General features: G+C 35.7%; 1 protein-coding gene across 3 annotated transcripts in view; it reads left to right on the plus strand.

Annotated features, from left to right (window-relative positions):
- Positions 1 to 19,695, plus strand: part of LOC149086469 (adenylate cyclase type 10-like) — a 128,653-nt gene that overhangs the window by 57,607 nt on the left and 51,351 nt on the right. For all 3 annotated transcript variants that reach the window (XM_089255700.1, XM_089255704.1, XM_089255708.1), the window contains 4 exons: positions 2,470 to 2,659; positions 5,956 to 6,042; positions 11,261 to 11,535; positions 14,367 to 14,544. In XM_089255700.1, the coding sequence (XP_089111826.1) occupies positions 2,470 to 2,659; positions 5,956 to 6,042; positions 11,261 to 11,535; positions 14,367 to 14,544 (730 nt within the window). The remainder of the gene's footprint in view (positions 1 to 2,469; positions 2,660 to 5,955; positions 6,043 to 11,260; positions 11,536 to 14,366; positions 14,545 to 19,695) is intronic.

Genomic DNA, 19,695 nt, shown 5'->3' on the forward strand with positions numbered 1-19,695 from the left:
GTACATTTTCTGCAGGGTTTGAAATATTTGGAGAAAAAAATTCAGACACCACCCTGATTTCTCAGAACTTTTATTATCCAAATTCATTTATTTTACCACAACCAATCTTTATGCTACAGTTTTGCATGCAATTCAAGGTTTGCATACAATTACACAGAAGTGGGCATGTTCATGTGTGAACAATTATTCCCTTATTGTATGGTCAATTTTATTAATAAAATACATAGTTCATCATGCACCAAAAATGTATATTTAAACATAAGCTGTGCACATAAAGGATGTATATACGAGCAAACACCTAGTTTCATTTAAGTTAGATATTTTGAGGTTGTGGAAGAAATTCAATTTTCTTCATCTTGCCCAAAAAACCCTGGGCTGGGTTTTTACAACCCTGCTTTAAATGTACAATTAAATTACAATTACCATATTTCTTGACCTATCCCCTATGGTTCTTATATTTTTCAAAACAATTTTGGAGACTTATGACACATACACTTATTTTTGGTTTACAGAAAAGCAATCTCTAAGAAACTTGACTGTTTATCATAACACTATCACAATATTTAAATATCACCCGATTAAATTACACAAATGAAAAATATTTAACACTAGCTATAATACCTGGCGCTGCCTGGGAAGATTGACAATTAAATGACAAACCATTATAAAGGAAAGAACTATTGCACATAATATTGGCAGCATTAAAGAAGTGACAAACCATTGTAAAGGCATATGTATGTCTAAAATGCATTGCTAGGGAACCACTGGAACCAAAGTAAACATTCTGAAAATCATTGTTTAGACCCAAAAACAATTGTTGCCAGATAGTTTTTTGCCCATTTCGGGTATTTGCCCAGCTCTGGCAAACTTTTAAAGTAGCTCTTCGTTCAATCCGGCCCTATTTGGTATATGTATATGCAAAATTTGTGGATGATTGGTCTGAAATTGTAGATTTGTATAGAGAACATACACACAGACAGAAAATCAATTTTAAATAAATTGATGTTCTGATATCTATATATATAAAATTGATTTTCTGTCTGTGTGTGTGTATGTTATGTATGTTCTCTATACAAATCTACAATTTTAGATCGATCGTCACCAAATTTTGCATACATACCAAATGGGACCCGACTTGAATGATAGGCTACTTTAAAATTTCGTCAGAGCAAGGCAAGTGCGCCAAATGGGCAAAAAACTGTCGGGCAACAATGGTTTTTGGGCCTCAACAATCACTTTCCGAACGTTTACATTGGTTACCGTGGTTCCCTAGCAATGCGTTTCAGACGTGTTTATGCCTTTACAATGGCTTGCCACTTCTTCAACGCTGTCAATATATGTATAATATTTATGCCTTTATAATGGTTTGCCACATTTTCAATTCTCCCAGTAATGAGGTTTTTTGAATGACGTCATAATCATTATCAGCATCGCTTTGAGGGTCAGGAAAAGGGTGATCCTCATAGAAATCAGTGTTAAAATTGCCGATTTTACTGTAGAAATGCGGAAATTTAGTGGGGCTTTCCACTACATCAATAATTTTAAAAAAGTGTATTGAATTCTCAATTTTTGAAACATTGTGTTCGCTTAAAGATACGAAGCCCAGAAAATTAAATACGAAGTGATTAGACGGACCTACTTTTGAGTTGGATATTCATGCAATAACATTGATTTTAACTTTCCATTTATATCTTCTCAAGCATGAAAATTAATGTTTCAATATTCAACTGCATAAATTCATATAGTTTATAGGTTGTTTTAAAATTAATTATGGGCCCATAAAGTGCATCGAAGAAATTCCACAGCTTTAACTAAGCATTTTTGGAAGCAGGAACAGGCAGACGGATAACTTGAAGTTCAAAAAGGGAGGGGGGGGGGAATCGAACTAACTACCTAGCGCCCTTTAAAAGAGGAAAAAAATTTTCACTTCTACGTTTCTTTAAATCTAGATTTGTTTATTTCATGAGTCGCGAGGGAAGTTGCCATATTGGTTAACTTGCACACAGTTTGTATGCCCCTCAAAGAAAGAGGGAGATATCACGTGATCCAAAAAGCCTCATTGAAGAAAACCTGGGCAACGCCGGGTAATATAGCTAGTATATTATATTATCCAATCTAAATTCAGAATTAGTTTTAAGCATGCATCAAACATTTCCTAATAAATATTTGATTGCAGAATATAAATGAAAAGCATTCACATAGAAGTTCAGTTTTATTCTTGGAATGGAGCGATTGATACTAAAATGCATTGGTTGTGAATATATTTGCTTTTTTTCTCCCTCACTTTGGTGCATATGCCTTTCTGCGGTTGCTATTCTGTGATACGCAGTATCTCAAATATAGCAACTTTGATGGAATTTCCTGTTTTTAATTACTTTCATTTTGTCTTTCACCTTTGAAAAAATTGTCTTGTGTCTGTTTGTTATGCCAATTTTGCATGACTCCTATTTTATTTCTTATTTCCAACAGAATACTAGTTGGTTGTGCTCGTCCCATGAAAGTTCTATCTCCATTCATTACAGTTGCTACAATCCTCAAGCAATTCATTGCTATTTTCTCAACAAACATGCATTGCAAGCGGGAAGCTGCAATTATGATGTTTATAAATGATTTCAGAGATCCTTATGTTTTCTTGCTGAACCACCTATTGGATGTAAAAGTATTTACAAATTTTACCTGATGATTTCAATTTCATTTTATGATGCATGCATTGATGTATCTAATATATTGATATATCTAATTCTCAGGTGATGAACAGGATGTTATTTTTTTTTAAAAGAACTGTTCAAGGCAAGGCAATTGTTCATATTTCATGTACTGGATAGTGAAAAATCAAAATATTGAACTGAAATAAATTTTTTCAGTTGTAATGTATATGAGTATTTTGAATGCTCAACCTATAGATATCTGAAGTTATGAACAAAAATATTATGGCAGCCTTTAGAAATCTTAGATTGACCTTGGTGATGTTTGGCAAAATCCTTCAGATTCATATGATCAGACTGTTATAAAATTCTTTTATCACTTTCAAATCTATTAGCATCACCAAATTTATTGACATAAGCATAATAGAAGACTTATGATGTTATGCAAAATGTCCAAAGAAAAACACCTTGTCATTATTTTGAATTGTATTAGCTTTGAAAAAATTTAGTTGCTTGTGCCATTTAGAACCTTAACATTGTCAAGCTTTTCTAGCTCTTCTTTTCTTGAGAAAACACAATATAACAAATAAATAGTTATTTTCAAGACAGTTATCTGTTGAATTATGCATATTTCCATGTTTAATCTACTCTATAATATAAAATCACAAACTCGAAAAGGGCCTGTTTCTATGCAACCAAAATTAGTGACGATTTTATGTAAGGGAAGTGGGTGACGTTTTTTGAGTGACAGAAATCTATTACGTTTTTGTGTTACGGAAGTCGGTTACAATTTCGGATCAAGTTTTCATTTAACTCTAGCATATATCAGAACCCATTTGACCCATCAGGACCAAGTTATGTGCATGTACTAAGAGGCTCCCACATCCTACAGCAAGTCTCCTAGGCTGGAATAGATAGCGAGCCCCTAAACCAGCTTTTCAGGGGCCCGTCTGTGGTTGATTTATAGTGTGAAAAATCAAAGTGATAAGACTCATTCCGGCCCCTGTCAGCTCTGCCCTAGTGGGGGTCATGCCGAGAGGTATGTATAATATACATATAACACCAGTGTGCCCAACACACAGGGTCAAGATACCCGGGGGATTGCTCGTATACCTTCATGGGGAAGTTAAAAGGTTTCATTTCCAGGGGCCCTTGATGGATCTTATTGTTTTCTTGCTGCTTAACATTGAAGAATTTGCGATAGCGGAAGTCCACGAAAATTTGCGAATTCGGTCACGGGTAATTGATGGGGGCCTGGATTTTATTGGTTGGTAAAATGAATACAAATGAACATTTGCCGTAGCACTCACAGGGGGATGTCCGACAAACTTCCGAGTCAGGGGCCCGTTTCATTTTGGGGGCCCTGAATGAATGTCATTTTTTTTCTGTTATTTAACATTGTAGAATTTGAACACTGTAAGCGAGATATAAATCCAGTCTGGGTCCCCCACTAAAAATCTGCGTATTGGGTCCCCGCTACTGGATGTGTGGCCCTGGATTTTATTCATTGTGAAATTGATAAAAATGAAAAGCTTTTGTGGTCTCTCACGGGGGGGGGGGGGGGGATGTTCGACAAGCCTCCAAGTCGGGACCCCATGGAAATGTTTACAGGTTCCAATTCGGGGGCCCCTGAATGTATTTCATTGATTTTTATTTTTTAACATTGTAAAATTTGCAACATTTGTGGCCCGAAATAAAGTCAATCTGGGGCCCCACTAAAAGTATGCAAATTGTTGGTGTCCCTGGTAATTGGTTGGGGCCCCTGAATTTTATTCGTTGGTAAAATGAATACAAATGAAAATTTTTTATGGCACTCGCAGCGGGGGATGACCGACAAGCTTCCAAGTCGGGGGGCCTATGTTTGCAGGTTTCATTTTGGGGCCCTGAATGAATCTCATTCTTTTCTGTTGCTTAACATTGTAGAATTTGCAACAGCGGAAGCCTGCGATAAATCCAGTCTGGGTCCCCCACCAAAAATCTGCATATTTGTATATTGAGTCCCCGCTACTGGATGTGGGGCCCTGGATTTTATTAGTTGTAAAATTGATAAAAATGAAAAATTTTCGTGGTCCCTCACGGGGGTGGGGGGGGGGATGTCCGACAAGCCTCCAATTCGGGGCCCCATGGAAATGTTGATAGGTTTCATTTCGGGTGTCCCTAAATGAATCTCATTGATTTTTGTTGTTTAGCATTGCAAAATTTGCAACACATCGGTAGTCAGAGATAAATCCAGTTTGGGCCTCACTAAACTTCAGAGAATTGAAGTCTGGGGATACCATGGGCAAGTTTTCTTCGTGTACTTGATTAATCACATTTGTTTTTTGTTGCTTTATCATTGTAAAATTCACTTCTTCAGTAAGCTGGTGCTTTCACATGTCCCTTTCCGTAGCACGCTGATGAACTGGGAAGAAATAAACAAGATATGGTGTGAAGATATATATGTATAAGTATATATATATTTCAATATCCCCCACAGAGAATCAATGTTAATTTTAATTTGTTTCAGCAGTCACCAACTTTTCTGACACCTAAACTGGAATTTCTGAATCTTTTTTTTGTTTAAAAGAAGGTATGGACATCTATAAAATGATCATAGTGATTCATGCAAAGTGCCTTTTTTTTAACTTTTGGTCCTATGCTTCAATTGTGACATGAAGACAAAGCAGAACATAGCAAAATAAACATAAAAATTACAAAAAATGTACAAACTTCCTGCCTGACCAGGGGCGTCGGAAATGTTTCGAACCTGTGGGTGCTCGTCTTGAGCTTTATATTGGAAATTACGATTTCTCAATCAATTCTGGGGGTGCTCAGACCCGTGCCACAAATTTCCGTGGGTGCTCGAGCACCCACAGCACCCCCGGCTCCGACGCCACTGCTGACCACTATCATTTTTGTGAAGACCATTACTAGTTGGCGACTACTGATGGATTTAATGTAAACTTTGTCATTATTTGATATAATGACTATCATTTCTGACCTCATCAGTGACACTTCATTATATTCAACTCTCATTTCAATTTCACTGAATGATTGATCATTCGATTAGTAATTATTTAAAAGAATTGTGTGTCGATGGTGGTAGTGTAAATCTTTATAACCCTTTTTTCCCTCGCCTAGAAACTAGTATTTTGGCAGTTTAAAGAATTTGGTTGTTTTTTTTTGTGGAAAATTTATTCAAAATCCATTAACAGGCATATTTTAACTTAGTTTTATGAATATTCATTTCTGTCTATTCTGCCATACATAATATATTTTTGAATTTTTTGAAGTGCTGTATCTGATTGGATACTTTTTACTTTCTATATAGTTTCCTATCATTGAGAGCATTGTGATTCAGGATGAAAATGAGATTAATGGACATATCGAGCGACTACTGTTGGAAATTTTGCAAAAAGTTGGTGATATTATAAATATTATGAAACATATTTAAAAGCAATCGTCTTTTTTCTCGAGTTTTGAAATACAGTAAGGAAAAATGGATAATTATAACTTTTTATTATGAATAATTTGGTTTACAGAGTATCGTTATACAGGTTATTACTGTATTATACATTTTTCAATCAAAAATATTCAAAGCAGTAGTTATATATATTTTTTAATTTATGATGTATGAAATCACTCATCTCTGAACTGTGGCAATTTCATCTGATTGGATACTTGGAGTGGTTTCACTCATATACTTGTAGTAATTAATTTTTTCAAGTAAGAGTAAAAGTAGTTTTTCCATGCTTGATATTGTAGTAGAATTTGTCAGAGTAGAACAGTAAGAATTTCAGTGAATGAAATTGACCTAACATTTCTCCAACACCAGTGGTTGGTACCTTCAGGAGACATCAGATGAAACTGTCTGAAACCGAATCAACAATCGTATTGACAGCCTTGGCCAACTGAATTGTGTAAAAACACTGAAAAGTAGCTTTTTCTCCATGATTCAGTCTGATTATGCTTTCAACATAACACTTGCATAGCTGGGAAATTCAGGCATTTATAACTTTCACTTCAAAATACAAAAGACAGATGGCAACACCAGCAGAAACGCAACTCTGACGACATAAATATGTTAGGGTCATGCATGTTTTCATACAATGCGTTCTCCCATTGACCAATTTGTTTGAAATTCCGCAGAGGAATGTGTATATATATAATATAAGAATTAAGTGGCAACAGGAATGGAGTTGATTGACAAAAATAATCTGCATTTAGTGGCGTTGCAAAATGGAAAAAGATTACATTACAATGTTAAATAGATAATTTAAATTTTCTTGAGTTAACAACTAAGATTTTAATTTTTTTTTAAAAAGCTGTACATGAAGATTGTTCGCTTATTAACTGAGGAAGTAAATTAAATATTTTTGGAGCTAAATAAAAGAAAAATTTTTTGGAAATTAGTTTTATTTGGCTTCGGTACCTGTATAGTATGACATCTAAATGTATTCCAGATTTATATAATTTCAGATTGAGATGGCCACTTTTATTAAAAACTTTCATACTTTTATAAACATGCAAATGTTGTAGAGGGAGTATCTTTAATTGCTTGAAAAGTGTGGAAATATATGCATGAGTCTATTTTTACTGAGAATTGATATGGATGAAAGACTTCTGTGTGATGCAAAGTGTAGAAATATTGCACAGGTTTGTCCCCCCCCCCCCAACATGTAATGCCATAATTCAATCTAGATTCTATTAATGCAAAATAAAGCAGTTTTAAAATGGAGATTGGGAACATTTAATTCAATAATATATTTTTATAATATAATATTAATATATATAATAAATAATATAATATCAATATTTCAATCAAACAATACCAAACAGTTTCTGATAAAATGAAATTTCCTAATGTTATTTAATTCTACACTCAAATATGTGTTTTCCAGGATAGTTTTGAATCTAAAAAACCACTGAATACTCAAATTTGTCTACTCTATTGACAACTGTGCACATAAAATCTGAGATGAAAGTACCAGAACCACAAATAACATAAATTTAGTTTTATCTATATTTAATTTTAATTAATTATTTTTTAAACCAGGTATTTATTGAGTTAAGATCATTTTGCATGTTACTCTCAAGTTGATTAAAAAGCTTTCAGAGTAAGAAAGAGCGAAATCATCAGCAGAAGCAGTGATTTTATGCATATTAGGAATAAAATAGGTCCAAGTACTGATCTTGAGGTACACCAGATTTTTTTGTGACCTTTGAGAAGATATATAGTTAAGAAATCCATCTGTAATTATTAACATGCTTTTTGCCCCTTCTTTGTGTATTGGGGAAAAGCTTACAAGTTTCAGGCACTCTGGAAATTCATCAGTTATTTTAAACTTAAATGAAAAATAAATGATAAAACACCACTTATATATATGGTGCAATGAATTTCAATGTTATGGAATCAATTTTGTCAAATCCTAATTTTTTGGAACCTAAGGAATTTGTAATATTAATAATTGACCGTCTGTAGGGTTTATAAAAGCAAACATTTCTGAAAAAAAAATTAAATTTGAACAATTGTATGAAGTACAATTACTAAGAAGATAATCATTTATACAAAAATTGGGAAAAATGTCATTGAAACATTCAGCAATATCAATTGAATTCATTATATCACCAGTTGTTTCAGTAAAAATTGCATCAATGATGTTGTATTTATTCTCACCAATTAAGCTGCTAATTAAATTCCATCAACATTTTGAGTCACTGTTGGCTTGAGTATAATAATGCTGCAGTATAATAATCATTTGAATTAGTTCTATCTCAATGTTTGATATATTTCTAAAAAATCTTGAAATTATATTACAACTTGATATCAAATGGTTTCTTTTTAATTTTGTTCAATAATCTGCTTAATTTTAGTTTTTTCATAAATTTCCTTCATAATTTGGGGTTTTCTTATTATTTCATTATACATTACTCGAGTAGAGGCATCAGCACAGTTCCTAGTTAAATCCAAGAAAGTATTCATTCCAGAGTTTGCAGATTCCCATGAAGCCATTTTTACAAGGTCAATCTATTTTTATCAAGATAGGTAGAGCACATTGTTTCAAAATGTCAGCCATTACTGTCATGATCTGTTTCTAAATAAAACCGTTATATGACTTGCTATGCATAAATCGAGAAGTTCCATTTTTTTTTTCAAATTTAAATTTCTGGATCTACAAAAGATACAATCTATGAAAGTTGACGTTTCATCAGTTTCTCTAGTTGGAGAATTAATTAACTATTGAAATCCAGATCTTGACATCAAATTCACATAAGAAATATATCTTTATCTCGTTTGTATTCAAGCAAATAATTAATTTCATTTATGAATGTATCAATAGAATACATCTGGTACCTGTAAATATTTGATAAAAAAAATTATAATTCCCCCCATAAGTGTGATCAACAAATAACAAATCAACGTTTCATCTCATTTAAACACAACTTATTAAAAATTAGACTTTTAGAAAAAATAATGCTAAACCACCAGAGTGATTTATGTTTCCACATTTAAATAAACTTCTGTACCTTTGTATCTTGTGAAACAAAGTTTCTCATTCAGAGATCCAGATTTCACTGAGTATTATTATTGAAGGTTTTACATTAATGTGATCTAAATATGTTAAAAAGATGTCAAAAATTTGAACGTAAACTACATATATTCAAGTGGGCTTTTGGTAAGATTTTTTAATATTGTTATAAAAAAACATGTTGGAATCATCAATTGTAGAAAATGTCAAATTCTGATCCATTTAAAAAAACAAGCAAAAACTATCACATATCTGAGTTACAAATTTTGCAATACATCCGAATTCATTACGCGAAATGATATTATTAATGATATTATCTGATCGCTTTCTCGTAACAATTTTACCATTTTTGACCCACATGAAAGTATAACCTTATTGTTTTGCAACTTCTCTCCTTGGCCTCCTTGAGAAGTAGCTTATTCTGCTGCATGAGCTGCTCATTGATGAATGCTTTCTGCTGTTCTGAGAAGGTGCTATGGATGTCTGACAAACACATTTTCATGATGCAGTAATGTAGGCATCCCGATTGTTCCATGAATGGAGTTGTGCAACAATTTTGTCAGGTTGTTGGTTGCCTAGTTTCTGATCCGGTCAGTGACATCAATGTCGATCTTCCATACTTTGAGTCCAGCTTCCCATCTGATTGTGGATACAATAGTTTTTACATTTTTATTTTTCTTACAGGAATTCCAGAAATTTCTATATTGTCATTCTGGAAATACTGTGACAGGTTATTTAGTTGGCAGATTAAATCACTTGAATTTCCTGTGATGCCTGATTCCGAGAAAGAGATTCTTGCTTTAAATGTATTTCATCAGTTGACACTTGCAATTTGTGTATTTGACCCCAGTAGTTCTCAACTGACTCCTTCATTTCTTCAAACTTTTACGAGTTATCTTTGATCTCCTTCAAAATCTTCATCTTGAAATCCTCGAACATTAATTCCAATTTCGAAAATATCAAGTCACTTGCTTTGGGGGTACTGGTAATGCCTGTGCATATAAAATGAAAACTTTGGCTGCAGTATCTCGTATATTTCACCAAATTCTTTGTATTTGAGATGTTAGACTTCAAACTCTGCAGTTTTCCATTCTTATAGTTAACTTGTTAAATTACAAAATAAAACAGCCTAAATTAGTAAAATAAATCAATAAAATAGGAAGAAAATGGGAGGCGTGAAAAAAAAAAACAAAAAACAGTTCCTACACACATTCCTGCTCCATCTAGCAGAATTTATATTTACCCTGATTAATCTTACCCTGAGAGACTTATTCATTGAATGATGTCTATAAAAAGTTGATTAGCTGAGAATCTTGATATATTTCTTGGTGAGATATATTCTTGGTGGTTTTCCTGTACATACAGGGTGTGTAGCAAACAGGAGGTATGACATTTTATTGGTGAACTGTTGATCCTAGAAAATACTTAAAAAGGTATATTTAAAATTAGAAAAAGTTTCTGAATAATGTGTAGTACTCGTATGCCATTCATATTTCAAGGGGTTGTACAGTTGTTAAACTACAAAATTAACTTTTTATACAGTCTCAGAGTATCCCAAAACCAAATTAGAAAGTTGTTGCTCTCCTGATACAAAAAAAAATCATGTTACTAAGTGCATTATTCACTGAGATGTTAAAATTTGAAAAACAGGAAATTTGGGGAAAAACAGTGTTATGAATGCTGGTAAAACTGTTTTTCTCCACATTTAGAGTTGTTTTTTTCCCAAATATACTTCGTTTTTTGAATTTGAATATCTCAATGATTATTTCATTTAGAAACAAGGAAGTTTTTTTGTTGGCATCAGAAGAGGCAGGGCAACAACTTTCTAATTGGCTTTTGGAGCACCTGGGGACTGTATAAAAATTTTAATTTTTAATTTAATAACTGTACAATCCCTTGCAACATGAATGATATATCTGTACTAGATTTTATTTGGATACTTTCCTAATTAGAGGTATGCCTATAGGACCAATGGTTTGCCAGTAAAATGCCATGTGCCCTGTTACCTATGCACCCTGTATATATATGTTAATATATGTATATTATACACATCAAATTATCATTTTATTAGATAGCATACTGAGGCATTTCTATACATATTTTTAGATAAGTAAAGATGGTCACCTGCTGCTTGGTATTGATGATGTTGAATACATGGACCCTTTCTCATGGAAATTGATGAAGGATTTGGCTTCATTTGCAAATGTTGTGATTGTGCTCAGCTATTCTTGTTGCCTTTTGTCATGTGGTTCAGATGCAGCTGAAGTTGAAAATATGGCAGAAGAAAAGATTTCATTAGACTGTGGCTTTCATGATTCCTGGTTACTACCAATGGTATGCTGGAACTGGAGTGTGCAAGGTGTTCATGTGAATATCTTGGGGTAAGTATAGAGTATTTTTTTTTGTTTTTTATGAACAAATAAACAAGGAGAAGTCGGACTACATTAGATGAGGAGTTAGTCCCTTTCTCTGGCAATATTCCTTCCAAGCTGTGTGCCTGCTTGACCAGGCACAGTGAAAATGGCCCTGCACTCACAAAATCTAAAATACCATTGGTGGATATGATGACATCTCAGTACATTGTCATGAGGAAAATCAGGTCTGCACAGTTGAAAAAAATTAGAAGGACTTTGTCCCTGTTGATCAGGGCCATAACCATAGATTTCTTTCAGAAGAGGCGGTGGACCAAACAAAGGCTGAACAAATCTCCAAAAATGTACATACCCAGTCGAGCATATAATAATAAATGCACAACTTGATATTTTATGTGCCCGAAAATGTTACTAAATAATTGGATGTAATTAAACCAATTAAAAATCTGAAATAATTTGAACTGTCAATCATAATTTTCTGTTTTTTTTGGCATCAGAAAAGAAATTCCCAGGTTGCTGCTCTTCCAGGGTTGTCTTAAGAGCATCATAGATCTATGGACAAAGTGATTTTTTCTGTGCCCCTTCCCCATATCTGGCTAGAAATATACGCCAACCAGTTTACTGTTTACTTACATACACATGCCAATTGTAACTAGATCTAATAATCACAAGGCCCTAGGGGTCGTGCCATGTTGGGCCAATACATTAAAATAGCACTGTATTCACCTCAGTCTTGGAATCGTAACAGATTTATGATACATGGATGGACTTGGTTAGGTGTGTAGAGTCCTGGACCAAACTGACATTGCAGTGAGCTTAACCATGTGATTCCGTGTATATGTCATTTTTTGGAGGAGGGTAAAATACACCCACTTGCTCCCTCTCTGGCCATTTTTGCTGGTGATATAAAGTTAACATACATCATAACATAGTGATATGTACAGCAGTGGAAAAAACTACAAAGTCAAGTGAAAAATGATGTAGCAAAAAAAAAAAGAAAAAAAAAAAAAGTTTTCCAAAATATTTTTTGGAGAGGGTAAATGTGATGAGATTAATATCTGAAAAAACAAAATTGAAAATTCACAATACCTTTTCTTATGTATATCTGTGTATATATATTATCATATTTATAAGCCATTGGTAAAACCCTAAAGCCACTTCTCTTTTCCTCATCACTTACCTTTTTTTCATATCTTTGACTAGACATCAGTTTTAGAGCTTCTCCAATCATTCATTTGAGATGTTTCCATGAAGATATTCATGACTTCATGAGACTAAACAGTGGGTTATTTAAGATATCTATAACAACACCCAAATGAGATCTGGTATCAAGATGATGGCTGATTTCTGGAACACCCAAGGAATCAAAAACCAAACAGTTTTTCCAATGAAAATGTCTATTTTACAGTTTGCACCCATTTAATATATAATATACACTCATTGCCATAAGAATTTGTGCACCTAGAAATAATTGTCAGATTGCAACGAAACTTGGCATGAAGGTACTGTATGTGCCTGGCTGATATGCAAATGATTAGATGCACATGATTGTGCAATGTCCTCCTTGGTGCATAAAAAAGGTACTCAGAGGAACTTTGCCTGTACTTAATCTATTGCAGGGGGGATGCTGTTACGCCACCATAGAAGATTATATGATCAGCTGTCAGAGTTTGAGAGGGGAGGAATCATTGGGATAGTGGAAGCTAGGTGGTCAGGCAGTGAGGACTTTGCTGTGAGGATGTGTTGGGACCAGTGGATGAGAGAGAGGTTGCATGCATGGCTCAAGATGCCCTCGGCAGACCAATATTTGAGAAGAACGTTACATCACTCGCAAAACACACACAGCGGTAACTGCATCATTGTCCGCTATTCTGACACAGGCAGCAGCTTCACCACGGGCTCCTGTGTCTGTCCATACCTTTGCAAGGTGCCTTGCTGAAGAACATTTGATAGCACAGCACCCATTACATGTGCTACCAATGACACCCACTCACCGTCACCTCTGTTTGGAGTGGTGTCAAGCTTGATGGGATTGGACCACGATTGAATGGAACCAGGTCGTCTTCAGGGATGAGTCGAGATTCAATTTCGGCAGTGATGACAACTGTGTATGTGTGTGGAGGCCCTGTGGTGGTGAATGCCTCAGTCCTGCCTTCGCTGCACACCGCTTGCACAGCTGGTGTGATGGTATGGGATGCCATCACGTGCTACATCCTGTCACCTCTACTATTCATCCACAGTACCATGACAGCCCAGCGGTACATTCATGACATCTTTCATCCACATGTGTTGCCACTCATGGTAGGGCTCCCAAGAGACATTTTTTAACAGGACAGTGCTCGACCATACATAGCAAGAGTGTCACAGGAATGCCTCTACCACACTAACACCTTTCCTTGGCCTGCCCGATCCCCAGATTTGCCACCAATCGAGCACATCTGGGATCACTTGGGATGGCAAGTGTTGCAGCCTAGGAATTTGATTGAACTAGAGGCATGTTTGCAGCAACTGTGGAATGAGATGATGCAGGACACCATATGGGACCTGTATGCCTAATTACCCACCTGTATTGCATCATGTATTCAAGCTAGAGTTAGCCTAACAGGATACTAGAACCTCCATTCATTTGTAGTTTTTCCTGTAACAAATAATTCTTTTGCTCTAATTATGTAATCAATTACTTATATCAGTGTTGTAAATTTCGATTAAATTAATTGAGATATGAAAAAAATCAGGAGTCTCTCTGATCAAATATGACTTCCTAAACATGAAATACTGTAGTGTAATGATCTAAAACTTAGCAATAAAACTTTTTATTAAAAAATTTTTTTGCTTTCAAGTTTTCTTAGAATATCCTCTGGTGGAGATTCTAGACTATTAAGAGAAATTCTCTTACGACAAGATTTTCAAGAAGCAACAGAAATACAATATGCTGAAGCAGATGATGCAAATTTCATGTTTGATACAAGGAGTTTTGATGACATTGATGAAGTTTTATCTGGTGCAGAGGAACAAAAAGTAATTTTTGTATTCCTATGTTCATGAAGAGTGATATTATCATTCATTTGTTATTGTTTTCTTCTTTTTTGGATTATTTACCTCTTGTTGGCATTGAGTGCTAAGTGTCCTAGTGTGGTGCTAATGAATGAACTATGTAGTTTGTTTACTTTTTAGATTAATGGTACTGTAATTCAGTTATTATGTAGTCTGAGCTATTCCCATGGGCATGGCTCCATTTTCTCTTAGCTTAATCTCTTATTTTACATGAGAAATGGCTCTCTCACTCACTCCACATATGCAGGGATGGATTACATTCAATATTCATGGTCTACTGAGGGCTTAGACTACCTTGCAAAGTTGGTCGGATTCATGGGTGGGGATACGTGGGGGGGGGGGTGATAGGGACAATGATTAAAAAACAATTATGTGGCTTGAGCCCTTAGGGTCCAGTTCTTATGGGGTGTTGTCTTTAAATTTAAAAGTTTTTAAAAATTTGAAAGAAATTGAGTTTTTTATTGTGATTGGAGGGGTTGTCCTTCCCCCACCCCACCGTTGTTGGTGTGTGTGTATATGCATTGACATCTTCATCATTCTCTGTGGAAAGTTTCGAAGGATTAAAATAATTGATTTCTTATCAAATGTTTTTTATTTTGTAGATTCACTTGCGTTCCCCCTTTCATTAAGACCCACTATTTTATTAACCGAAACCCCTCTAGGTAGTCGCTACTTACAGTTTGAAACCACTGATATAAGAAAACAGTCCAGCATGGTTTTTGTTGAATTCGAAAAGGTCACGAAAAAGTCATCAAATTTTGCTTTTGATATTTGGTAAACACCCTGTAATGAATGAATTTTGTTGTTTGTTTACTTTTTAGATTAATGGTACTGTAATCCAGTCATTATGTTGATCCGATGCTTGTAGTGACGACATAAAACGTAATGAAAACTTAACGATTTAATATACGAAAGAAACATAACGAGAAGGATGACACGTGTATACAAATCGGTGGTACAATTCCAACTGACATTTTTTCTTTTTTTTACAATTACCAGGAGCGTGAGGAGGGTGCGCCATCTATACAGATAAGAACGCACTACAGCACTCCCCCTCCAGTCGAAGACGAAACATTTAAGAGAAGAAAATTTGAATAATAATCATACAAATAATAAAAAAAATTGCTATATATATATATACCATACATAATTACGAATCATATAGCTAATTTCGAAGGGTCAATACGAAATCGCACTCTTCGGCCAGACCTGGAAATATACTGATTTTTGAACGTGTCACATAAATTATTATTTAACATAAAACATGGCATAAGGCGATCTATGGATACATTTTTATGATTGCCATTAATGTTCAACATAAAATACTTATCAGTTCTTGAAATAACTTCAAATGGTCCGGTGTATGGTTGTTGTAGAGGTTTGCGTACACAGTCTTGTCGGATGAATACTGATGGAGAAGTCAGCAAGTCTGTCTAGACGAAGGGCTTAGACGAATTGTGATGAGAGGTTGGTACTGGTCTCACACGGTTGTCTCAGCGGTTGATACTTGGAGGTCCTCTTTGATGCTGGAACGTAACCCCAACAGGACTGTAGGTAGAACCTCTGTCCAGTGCTCGTTACCTTTGAGGACACACATCAGAGAGGCTTTGAGATCGCGGTGGAATCTCTCAACCTGGCCGTTACACTTTGGATTGTAGGAAGTGGTGCGGGATTTTTCGATGCCGCACAGCCGTGCAAGAGAGCGAAATAGATCACTCTCAAACTGATGACCTTGATCTGTGGTCAACTTTTCAGGAACGCCAAACCGACACACCCAGGTAGAAAAGAATGTCTCAGCTGTAGTTTCAGCGGTTTGGTTAGACATTGGTACCGCTTTGGGCCACCGTGTGTACCGATCAACGCATGTCAAGAGATACGTGTATCCTTTAGAGGGAGGCAAGGGTCCGACAATGTCCAGATGAACGTGTGCAAAGCGAGAATCAGGAACCTGGAAAGAGCCTAAAGGAGACTTGGTATGTTTGATAACCTTCGACTTCTGGCAAGCGATGCAAGTACGACACCGTCAAACCGAAAGATACCCAGGCCACATCGCCATATGGCAATATCGGCTCATTGTCCACACGGACTGGATACCTCTGGCAATTTATTCATAAAAAGCATACATTACAAAATATACATTACAATCATAACAACTATAAAATCATAATCTAAGTGTAAAATCAATTGCGAGATCACAAATCTACGTATACAATCGGAAATCAAGCATATAATCCTATATATTCCATATTAAATCTTAATTCGAATATAAAGTCCTTAATCACATATTGAAATCAATAATAAAAATCAGATGAAATTCATAATCGATTTCATCCTCAATTTAAATCGGTCGATTTCCATGACATTATACTGGTCTTGTGCTATCAGTCAGTCTTCTTTGTAGTTGATCAGTTTCTTTTTTCTTTGTGAGCGGCGAGGTGGTGCAGTTTGTACTTGTGCTATAGGCTGATAAGGCGTCCGTGGGATCACTTTGTCTTCTATCCATCTAATTATTTTCTTGACTTTATTTATTCTACTTTTGTTTTTAAAAATCTCTCTGATCCAGAGTGTGGCATTTTCAGCAGCGGGCACAGCCATGTGTTTTAGATCTGCAGTTAATGTACATGTTGTCAAGTAATGGATGGGAGTGCCGATTTCACCACAAAGGCAATGATCTGTTCCTCGTTTTTTGAAGCGGTGAAGGTAATTTGGAAAAGTCTGTGATTGGTTGTAAAAAATACAAGTTCTCTGCTCCAATTTTTTGCTTTGTATGAAACTTTTGGTACTATTTTGTGGACACTTCTTCCAGTTTTGGCATCATTCCATCGGGTTTGCCATAGATTGAGTATTTCTTTTCTTGCCTTTTGTTTCGCTGTTGATGATAGTAATAATATTTTAATTAAATGGGCGCCATTGATTGTCGCTGCTTTGGCTATTGCGTCTGCTTCTTCGTTCCCCCACTCACCCACGTGCGCTTTGATCCAAGATATGCAAATTTGTGGGTTCTTGTGGAGGACCTGCCGAATTTCCCTAGCCATAGCATGGATGGTCATCGGGTTCTGTATTGCATATATACTTGAAAGGCTATCGCTATAGATTATAGATGCTTGTTGGAATTCTTGAGCTTTTATGGTTGCCATGTATAACGCTAGTAATTCAGCTTGAAAGATATTATTGTCGTTTTCTAGCTTACTACTCCAGCACTCGATGATCTTATGATCTTTCGCTACTACATATGCTGATGCTGTTCCGGAGCTAGTTTTCGAGCCATCTGTGTACATATGAGTTCTTTGGCCTGCTATTTCTTTGTTCTGGTTATTCCCGATAGATACTTGGTGTTGATGCAGGTCTTCCGATGGGTGGATAGTTATTTGTTTTTCCCGTCTCTGATACTCTTCTGGAGCAAAGTTTAATGCACCAATCTTTGCTGGTCGGTGTAGACGTAACAATAGACCCATTTGTGCTTCATAATTCATCCATAGGCTCCAAGGCGGACAACCTGTAATGACATATAATGCGCTATTTGGTGTTGTGTGGTACGCTCCTGTGATATATAATAGTAAATTACGTTGGGCTGAGTCTAATTTCTGTTGCATGGAGTTGGTTGCGCCTGCGTACCAAATAGGTGTTGCGTAAGCCATTATTCGTGTTGCTATTGTCCAATAGAGAACTCGTCGGTGTCGATATTTGATTCCCCATTTCGCTCCGCCGATGTTTTGGAGCTGGAGAAGAAGCTTATTAATTTTTTCAGTTTGCTTTTCTATGTGTGGACTCCTAGTCTAGAAACTAAGTACACGCCGAGGTATTTTAATACATCTGTTCTTTTTATAGATTTTCCAAGCATTCTGATGGTGGGAGGTTTTTTTGAAGATATCCATAGAAACTTTGTTTTATCTGCTGCGACTGTCAAGTACTGTTTTCTCAACCATGTCGTAAATTTTTCTAAGGCTTCCATCGCTATTTTTGCAGTGTCTTTGACTGTGTGGTATGAGACTATCAGGAGAATGTCGTCTGCATATGCCTGTACTTTCACATTTGATGGCCATGGCTCTTTCAGGATTTCGTCAACTACAAGGTTCCATAAGAGTGGTCCAGAACATGAGCCTTGGGGACAGCCTTTGTATTGATGCTTCCTTACCTCTTCTCCAGCTGTAATCATTACTACTTCTCTATTATGGAGTATATCTTCGACTGTTTTCAGAAGTTGCTCAGATATCGGAAGTTGGCGAAGCTTATCTATAATAGAGGCATATCGTAGATTGTCAAAGGCACTTTTTATGTCTATTGAAATAACGGCCACATTTTTGCTTTCTTTCCTTCTATTTCCTATTTCTTCATTCAGAATGTACAGAGCATGCTCGGCCGATTTACCTTTTCGGAATCCATATTGATTTTCATGCAGCCAGGATAATCTTTCAATATGATATGTCATTCTTTGAACCAAAATTCTTTCAAATACTTTGCCTGTTGTTGATAATAGAGATATTGGTCGATATGATGATAGGTTTGCTGGATTTTGGTCCTTTTTTAGAAATAGAAGGATTTTCCCTATTTTGAAATGCTCCGGAAAGCAATGATATTTGACGCACTGATTGAATAGATGGAATAGAAGATTTGGGAACTGTTTGTTGATAGCTTTCAAACGTTTATAACTGATGTTGTCCAGTCCGGATGCCTTTCGGTCATTTGTTTGATTTAATGTTCGTTGTATCTCTCCTCTTGTTATTTCTGTTTCTTCTTGAGCTCTTGTTGTAAGCTGTATTTCCTCGCATATTATCTCTTCTTTTATATCCGGATAAAGCTCGTGTAGTTGTTGTTGGGCAATGTCTTTAAAATGGCAACCTTCTGATGCTCCCGTTACTATCTGAGGTGTAGGCTTGCGTTTATTTAGTACAGCCTTGTATGGTTTGCCAAATGGATCTGCCATCTCCGCACAAAACTGTTTCCACGAATTGAGCTTTGTTTTTCTAATGGCTTTAGTATATCTCGCTTTCTCTTGCCAAAAAGATTCCATCGCATGCTGTTTCTGTGCTTCCGGCGACTTTTTCCAACGTCTCTCTTTAGCTCGTAGCAGTTTCCTATGGATTTCCAGATCTCTGTTCCACTATGGTGCACACG

This window comes from Pholcus phalangioides, unplaced genomic scaffold (genome assembly GCF_987345545.1).
Source record: "Pholcus phalangioides strain wild (caught in Gottingen) unplaced genomic scaffold, Ppha-v1.0 ptg000004l_1, whole genome shotgun sequence".
Lineage (NCBI taxonomy): Eukaryota > Metazoa > Arthropoda > Arachnida > Araneae > Pholcidae > Pholcus > Pholcus phalangioides.